This window comes from Labeo rohita, chromosome 2 (assembly GCF_022985175.1).
Source record: "Labeo rohita strain BAU-BD-2019 chromosome 2, IGBB_LRoh.1.0, whole genome shotgun sequence".
NCBI lineage: Eukaryota > Metazoa > Chordata > Actinopteri > Cypriniformes > Cyprinidae > Labeo > Labeo rohita.
Genome location: NC_066870.1, coordinates 6,314,820 through 6,324,223, shown reverse-complemented (window position 1 = coordinate 6,324,223; position 9,404 = coordinate 6,314,820). Strand labels below are relative to the sequence as shown.

Below are 9,404 nucleotides of genomic sequence, written 5' to 3'. Positions count from 1 at the left end.
ACCTTCACACACACACACAAAAATAGTTTTCTTCTTTTATTACAAACTCTTATCTTTACAGGTTCATCTCAACAACACAACTGTGCAATATATATTTATCAGTTTGTTTACCGCAAATCAGTTTTGGCACAAAGTACATTAGGCACTAGGTTTACCACAAATACCAGCGTAGACAGAAGTGAATATGCTAAAATACATTTCAAGTTATTTCACGTACCTTCATTATCCATCTGGACAATCAACTTTGTCATAAATATCAAAATCACAATTCAGTTTAATCCAAATTTGCTCTCATTCTAGAACACTGTCACATAAAATGAACATATTCCCTACTACAATGTCATAGCTCTAACAGTGCAAAAGTCTAGAGACATTTATGCTAAACCCAAGAATTCTCTTGGAAAATGAAACAAAGCCCCTGGAAAAAACTAAACAAAACAAAAGTGCAGTACTATTTGCTTGTGTAGATTCAATAAATTTTAGACCTTTAGAATTAAACGTTGTATAATAGTTAAGGTGTGGTCATATTAGCACAATTCTGTCGGCAAAGAAGGTCTGTTGTCTATACTGTCAAATATGCATGGGGAATATCTTTTGCCTTTCAGAATCCTTTTGAAATGATTGAATTTCAGCTGTAAAAATTTGCTGAACAGTGGTAAATGTGACCACACCTTAGTAACAGTGTCATAATATTGAGCAAATCCCTAAGTACAAATATAGCATCCAAAAAGGGAAATAAACAAGCAGATTATCTCCAGCAGATGCTCTGAGTTGTTTTTCTACATGTGATGTTTGTAGAGAAAACATGTTTTTATAGTTTCTCTACATGATTGTAGAGAATCATAGGGACAAAAGTATCAGTTCTGTTTTTTTTTTTAATTCAAACATTTTCCTCAAACTAAACACCTGTTTGTTAAGAGACAGAGAATAAGACTAATTATCTTGTTTTATTCTGTTCTATTTTCTGAAACCCATATTTTATTTATTTATTTTTTATTCCAATATTAAACAACCACATTTTATCATCAAAACCTTTTGAGAATCATCAAAACCCATAATTAGAGACCAGTTGAGAAAGCCGTCTTTAAGGAACACTAGTTGCCTGAGGAATTAAATAATGAAATGGTGGAATTTTTGCTAATAGGTGTATCTTGACAATGGCGTGTCTTCTAGGAGATCATCCTGCAGAAAAGCACATCAGGGTTTCATTTTTTTGGTCAGCGCTTGAATTATGTAATTTTATCGTCATCAGTATTAATTTGCAAATGACATGACACAATTACCAATTAGAGGTTGACCAATAGTGGATTTTATAGATATGATAACTAGGTTGGCCGATAACCAATGAATCAACCAATAGTATTTAAAATGGATAATAAATGAAAACAAACATAATTCCAAATGTAAAAATGAGCTGAAATATTTTTTACAATAGTAAAATAAAAAATTACATTTATTAAAATAAACTAAATAAAATTACCTACCTACTTCTACAGCATTTATTATCCTTAATTAATGCTACAAATGGACTATTATTGTAAAGTGTTACCATTTCATAAATATCTACACAAGGTCCACAGCATTGAAATTAGATACATATGTATATTGTACGTATACTCTTTACCATCTATACCACTTTATTTGCTTCTATTTTAGAATGTTAAACAGAATCAAAACAGAATATAGTATCAAATAGAATACTTTTAAAATAGAATACTATTATCTAATACAGTTAAAGTCAAAAGTTTTCATACACCTTGCAGAATCTGCAAAATAATAATTATTTATTATTTAAATAAGAGGGATCATACAAAATGCATGTTATTCTTTTTGTACTGACCTGAAAAATATATTTGACATAAAAAATGTTTACATATAATCCACAAGAGAAAATAAAAGTTTACATATGCTTTGATTCTTAATACTGTGTTGTTACCTAAATGATCCACAGCTGTTTGTTTGTTTGTTTAGTGATAGTTGTTCATGAGTCTCTTGTTTGTCCTGCCCACTGTTATTCAGAAAAATCTTTCAGGTCCCACAAATTCTTTGGTTTTTCAGCATTTTTGTGTATTTGAACCCTTTACAACAATGACTGTATAATTTTGAGATCCATCTTTTCACACTGAGGACAACTGAGCGACTCAGGACTGCAACTATTGCAGAAGGTTCAAACACTCACTGATGCTCTATGCATTAAGAGCTGGGGGTGTAAACTTTTGAACAGACTGAAGATGTGTACATTTTTCTTATTTTGCCTAAATATTTTGTTTTTTTTTTCATTTAGTACTGCCCTTCAGAAGCTACAGAAGATCCTTACATGTTTCCCAGAAGACAAAATAAGTTCAATTTACCCTGATCTTCAAATTCCAAAAGTTTTCACCGCCCGGCTTAATGCATAGTTTTCCTTCTGGAGCATCAGTGAGCATTTGAACCTTCTGTAATAGTTGCAAATGAGTCCCTCAGTTGTCCTCATAGTGAATAAATGGATCTCAAAATGATAGTCAATGTTGGAAAGGGTTCAAATACACAAAAATGCTGAAAAATAAAGAATTTGTGGGACATGAAGGATGTTTCTGAAGAACAGCAGGCAGTTCAACTGTTCAGGACAAACAAGGGACTCATGAACAACTATCACTAAACAAAAAAAACTGCTGTGGATCATTCAGGTAACAACACAGTATTATGAATCAAGTGTATGTAAACTTTTAAAAAGGGTCATTTTTATAAATTCAACTATTATTTTTTCTTGTGGACTATATGTAAATGTCTTTTATGTGAAATATCTTATTCAAGTCAGTACTAAATAAAAAAATAACATGCATTTTGTATGAACCCCTTTTATTTTGTTAAAATGATTAACATTTTGCAGATCCTAAATTATTGACTTCTAATATAAAATCGAATAGAATCTAATATCTAATATAATACTTTTAGAATAGAATACTAATATCTAGTGATGATAAAAAAAACTCAAATTTCATTCTGATTTGTTTCTCTTGACTGCATGAACATATCAGTTTGGTTTCTCAGCTCACTAGCTTTAAATATGCAGTTTTGCTGGATAACAGATGCATAAAACAAACTACACGGGGCGTCATTGATTCTGCCTGTAGAGGCCGCTCACGTTCTGAATAACTACAGTGGACCTTCTAAGTTGCTCCAGCAATGGATGCAACCTAAAATATCTGTACTTTTCCAGCAATTACTTATCAGTGCCAATTAATCGGCTAAACCGACCAATTGTTCGACCTCTAATCTATGAAGGTCTCAAAGGTTTAGCTTTAAATATCACAATTTGCTTCCTAAATGCAAGACTCACCATAGGCAGGTCTTGAAGCCGGTGGAATTCTGGATGCTCACTCCTCTGGCGAAACCTGAGGAAGAGGACAGCCGAGACCATGGCTGTACAAATAATGAAAATGGTGACCAGAGCGGCGAGCAGGGGGTCCAGGGGAGATGAAGGGCGGTGGGGAACCTTCCCTGACTCTAGAAGATTGAAGAATGGAGTGGAAACTGATTATCACTATCACAGGAACTAATAAAACTGAAGGAACATCAAGTACAGACCACAGAAGTAAATGCAAATGGAAAAATAATGAAATTATCATCTGTCATTGCGCTTACTAGATCTTGACGGCAAGACCAAAGACACAATTCAAACTAATTTAATCCTTCTATAATAGAAATTATTGAACTAGATATTTTGCCTGAATTTCATTAAATAAAAATAAGATAAAAATATTTTTTTTGTGTTCCATAGATGAACGAATGTTTAATTGGGTTTGGAATGACATGACAGTAAGTAAATAATGACAGAATGTTCATTTTGCTATCCACACACCTTGATCCCCCACATCCAGTTCAGAAGGTTCATCCTGGTCTTTTTCCAAAGGAGCAGGTCCAGTGACCTTTGAACTGCTGGTCAGGGTGACCTGAGATGTCTGAGGGTAAGTGATGGTAAACGATGGAGCTGTTTGTGTTGTCTGGGTCACATTCCTGGCTGAAGTAGAGACAGTCTGAGATCCTTCACTTGGACTGATGGATGTCGCAGGAGCTGTGGTGGTTTCTGAATATGAAATGGTGCTCTTCAAATAAGAAACTGACGGGCTGCTCGCAGTAGAAGCTGCAGGACAAAAACAGGCACAGAAACACAAGCTTTGAATGAGCTACATAGATAGATAGATAGATAGTGTTCTGGGTGGTCTCTGGTCTCTCCTTCAATGTACGTCTATGGTATTTTTGACCCATTTTACTGTCTGCCGGGCAAAAACTGTTTTGAGGAACTTGTGTTTTGAGGTTGTTTTCTAACAGCAATACTTAGGGTCTGGCATAAGTGCAGTAAACCAATAAGTAGATATTCAACTGCCCTAAATATAGCTGTGTTTCCAGTGAAATGACAGTATGAGAGAGGGATATTATTTACAAACACAGTTGCGTTCCAAAATGTTACGCCCACGTCCAGCCATTATTTACGGACAGACGTTTGATCAAGTGGGTGGAATGTGGCACTTTCCCAGAGAGACGCACGAGTTCAGTCTGGAATCAGTCACATTAAGCCCAGTGCTTTATCTTTAAAGTGGAACAAAGCGATGTACGCCCACATGAAAGCACTCGCACGAGAACACAAACACAAATGTCAGTGCATGAAACCTGAAGCATCGTGTTCGTCGTGTTCAACTTCTTCAACAATATGAGAGCAATGCCACCATTGCTACTGTCATCTCAGCTTGTGGTTGACCAGTATTGATTTTTTAGTGGCAGATGTCAATGGAAACATCTTGAGAGTAGTGTGGCAGATATGATAAAGCCAATATATAAATATTTAACAATGGTAAATGCGATTATTAGAAAAACTAAAAAAAAAAATGTATATATGGGCCATTCTATAGAATTGGTCCAAACTGATGTTCCACGACCAAAAAACTCATTTAAAAAGCATTTAAGTATTCAGATCTTCTTTTTATTATCTATTGAAACTCACAATAATATTTAAAATATTAGTAAGCTTAATATATATAAAATTTAGTGGGTATTTGCAATTGCAACCCCTAAATTACAACTTATGAAAAATATTTTTTTTTGCATTTTATTCCACTGTTTTTTAAAAATATCTTTTTGATTTAAAAAAAAAAAAACGTGAAGTTATAAAAATATATTCTATATTTTCTTTGTAAATTAATGAAACTTGTGTCCCACATTTTCATGTCACTATTGGCTGAGTCTGATTTTAACTACACCCAACATTTATGATCAGAAAATATTTATGTGTCACTCTCTCTCATAGCTGCAAGTTGAGTTGATAGGCCCCATCATTTTGTGCTCTAAAGTATGAAAAATCTGTGTGTAACTGCAAAGAATATCACTATCAAACACCATTTTTCTATAAGTAAACAGTTTTTTGGGGAGTTTTTCCTAAACATTTAGTTTTTTTATGTGCACAACTGTTCAGAACTGTGTTAGCTAAATGTGCTGATTAGCATCTTTGAGCGAGGTGGCGAGGTTTGGGTGTTATCCCATAACTACCATAACAGTCACAACCTAAACATGTCATCACTGTTTTGGTTGTGTTAAAAGGGTGAAATAAACCAAATTTTAGTACATTTAAGCACATTTTTAGTATTTTAGTATGTTTTAGTAGTGTTTTAGTATGTGGGTTAAAATTCTGTAATGTGATGTGGTCGCTACCATAACATTACTGTCACTACCAAAATGTTTTGTCAAAAAATAAAGTATACTAATTATCAGCTGAGATGTTATGATAGTGTTTGGTTCAATGTATATTCAAAATAATGAATCCTTAAGTTTGAAATCAGTGTGATCAACTTTTGAAAGAAAACATGCATTCAAAATACAACAAATCTCATAAATCACTCCTGAAATATTGTTAAAATTGTAATAAAATAGAAAAATATATATATTTACAAGGAAGATCTTAATAGGTCAATATAATCCCTTTTATTAGATTTTATATTATTGTGTTTCGGTAGTGACAAATTTGGTGAAATGACAAATATTCCAAAACTTTCTGAAAATACAATATTAGAATTAACTACCTTGGATATTATACAATTTGCATACATACAAAATTTGTAGGAAATGACACTTTTTTTTCAAGACGTTTCCAACTCTGACAAGCAGAAACCAGAAATAGAAAATGTCTGCATGACAGCTGCCTGTTCGTTCTTTCTAAATCTAGAAAACAAACATGAGTGTGAACTCAAAATTTGTGGAAAAAGACATTTTTTTCAAGACGTTTCCAACTCTGACAACCAGTTTTGTAGAATGGCCCACATAAAGTTAAACACTTTTATGGAAGCATTTACAAATAGGTCATAATCGAACCCAAATTTCCAACTGGGGCACTAGACAGAAAGCCACAGCTCTGACTAGAATTTTTTTTATATATACGTTTATATTATTTATATTTATATTAAGCTTTATTTATGGCCATATCAAGGAAAAAAGGGCTAAAATATTATCGCAGTACATTTTATAAGAACATAGTTATTTCAGTCTTTCTACTTTCTTGTTTAATTCAATGCATTACTTTGTTAATGTGTGCCTTATTTGTAATTATTCATTAATTTTACTAGCAATTTGTAAACAATTATTAATCCTACACTGCAAATAGTTGATGTATAATTGCTAGTAAATTTCACAATTAATTACAAAAAAACAGCAAGTAACGCTGAATTTAACATGACATTTTCTTGTAAAATGTACTGCAATAATGTTTTATTTACAACATCGAAAAATAATTTTTACAGTGTGCACCACATTTTTGTTTCAGTGCAGAGCTTTACATTTTATCTTTTCAACTGAATTTGACCCTGTACCATAAAACCAGTCATAAGGGTCAGTTTTTAGAAATTGAGATTTTTACATCATCTGAAAGCTGAATAAATAAGCTTTCCATTGATGAATGGTTTGTTAGGATAGGACAACTATTGTGTGCAAAAAAATCTAAATATTGAGAAAATCGCCTTTAAAGTTGTCCAAATTAAGTTCTTTGCAATGCATATTACTAATCACAAAATAAGTTTTAATATATTTATGGTAATATCCTAATGGTTTTTGGCATGAAAGAAAAATCAATAATTTTGACCCATACAATGTATTTTTTGGCTATTGCTACAAATATACCCGTGCTACTTAAGACAGGTTTTGTGGTCCAGGTCACATTTATAGACTGTTGCAGCCTTGTCTTCCACTGTCCATGTTGTTTTTCTCAACACAATGGATGGCAAATTTGTTTTCAAACCTAAGTTAGACTGATTAATGACAGATAGCATTTGCAATTAGATTAGGTTTAATTGTATTAGTCTTGCCTGGTGCTGAGGCTGTGTCCGTGTTGAGGGTGGTGACATCTTGTAGCGCAGGGGTCTGTGAGATGGCTGGTGAAGGAGAAGTGTCATTGTGCACTACTGCGTCTTTGGATGACTGTGACGGAGGAGGAACAGAAGGTGTGACCTCGCCGGTTGAGAAATCCGCTGAAGGAGAAGAGACGCTTTGATAGGCTGTAGTGGCTCGTGATTCCAAAATGTCACTTTCTGAAGTCATGCGATGTTCATTCAGAGGGGCTCTCACGTCTGCGGATGAGTCTGTGGTCTGACCTTGGGGAGAAATAGAAAATGTCTGCATGAGGAAACAGTTCCAGCCTGTTCGTTCTTTCTAAATCTAGAAAACAAACATGAGTGTGGAGGGAAAAAAAATTAATATGCCATGAAATATGTTTATTTGATTTGGGTGAAGCTACAGGAAGAACGCTGTGTGTTCTCATGCTGAATCGGTTACGTGGGCGTTCCAGACCGGATCTGTAGAGTCGAGTTTACTGGTCGCACAGTGAATCCACAGAACAAAGCAGTTGTGACCTTTATGTGTCAAGAAGGAGCAGAGGAACAAACAAACCAGATGCATGGAGATTTCGCCCTCAGATGTACAGATTTTTGAAGATTTAGAAGATGAGGAAAGAAAAGATCATCATCCTATCATTATTTTTTACTAACATGTAATGGCCATTTAAACTAGGTTAGATGTATGAACAACAAAACGTCACTTTAAATAAATTAATTTGGGGCGTTTGACATATTTTGTGTATGCAAACAGAAGGCACAGGCCAGATTCAAACCCACGTCTCCCACATCAGCACTAGATCAATGTGTCAGATCATCCAATAATTCATGAAATCAACACTGAGACCCAGACCTCACTTTAAGAATCTAATAAGCACTTAAGGGAGAAATGCAAATAAATACAAATTACAGACTAAGCATATTTATTACAAATATGATATATGTGACCCTGGACCACAAAACCAGTCGTAAGTCACACGGGTATATTTATAGCAATAGCCAAAAATACATTGCATGGGTCAAAATTATCAAGTTTTCTTTTTTGCCAAAAATCATTAGGATATCAAGATCATGTTTCATGAAGATATTCAGTAAATGTCCTACCGTAAATATATCAAAACTTCTTTATTAGTAATATGCATTGCTAAGAACTTAATTTGGACAACTTTAAAGGCGATTTTCTCAATATTTAGATTTTTTTGCACCTTCAGATTCCAGATTTTTAAATAGTTGTATCTTGCCCAAATATTGTCCTAGACATCACTGGAAAGCTTTTTCTTTTTTTTTAGCTTATTTATTTAAAAATTGACCCTTATGATTGGCTTTGTGGTCTAGGGTCGCATACATAAAATATGTTTTTTTCCCCTATTCCCAAATATAGCTATTGTCCTTATTTTAATTTTTGCAGTATTGTAACATGTAAATAATCAATGATGACATACTTTTCCAAAGAAGATAGACAGATAGATAGATAGATAGATAGAAAGATGGATAGATAGATGAATGTATTTTGCCCCATAATGTGTTGCATAGGATAAACAATGTCATTTCAGACAAATAACGCTTGTGTAAATCAGTGGTGATATCCGAGACAAGACAAAGCCTGCAGATACTGTAACATTACAGAATCCTGTTGCTGTATTCACGCTAAAATCAAGTAAAGCATAAGCCATGTGCTTACCTTTTATGACAGATACATGAAGAACCATCGCAGTCCATATAATAAAAGCGCTTTGAGTCCTCATGTTAGATAAAGCGACTCAAAGCGAGACACCGTGTCGATTCGCTCTGTGATTCCCGGGATGATCTTTCCGTTAGATGACAGCGGACATCATCAGAGCTAAAAATATCCCGAGGGGTCTGGGCTTCGACAGCGGGGTGTGGTTAAGCGCAACCTATAGTCTAAACGACAGCTTGCTTATGAAGAGAGCAAAAGGCTTCAGAACGTTAGACCGTTCGAATCGAATGTGAATGTAGCGACTGATTTGAGTGTGAAGTGAATGACGTGTGGCGTCAGTCCCGTCAGCTGTTATTTAGTGCGACCCACGTGTG

At 34.3% G+C, this 9,404-nt stretch overlaps 1 protein-coding gene across 1 annotated transcript; it reads right to left on the bottom strand.

Annotated features, from left to right (window-relative positions):
• Positions 1–23: 23 nt before the first annotated feature.
• Positions 24–9,340, bottom strand: si:ch73-344o19.1 (mucin-7). The gene is made up of 5 exons (XM_051135362.1): positions 9,034–9,340; positions 7,329–7,613; positions 3,842–4,123; positions 3,320–3,486; positions 24–1,182 (listed from the first exon to the last, which is right to left on the bottom strand). Exons 1-5 carry the CDS (start codon positions 9,095–9,097, stop codon positions 1,138–1,140), a joined length of 843 nt encoding a protein of 280 aa, XP_050991319.1. The 5' UTR covers positions 9,098–9,340; the 3' UTR covers positions 24–1,137.
• Between the last annotated feature and the right edge of the window lie 64 nt (positions 9,341–9,404).

Bases quoted from the DNA above. Each gene is read 5' to 3' on its own strand.
- si:ch73-344o19.1 (XM_051135362.1), bottom strand. From the start codon at position 9,097: ATGAGGACTCAAAGCGCTTTTATTATATGGACTGCGATGGTTCTTCAT. The intron at 4,124-7,328 runs GCAAGACTAATA...TTTGTCCTGCAG, and splicing joins GGACACAGCCTCAGCACCAG to CTTCTACTGCGAGCAGCCCG. The intron at 1,183-3,319 runs GTGAGTCTTGCA...GCTTTTCTGCAG, and splicing joins GGCTTCAAGACCTGCCTATG to GATGATCTCCTAGAAGACAC.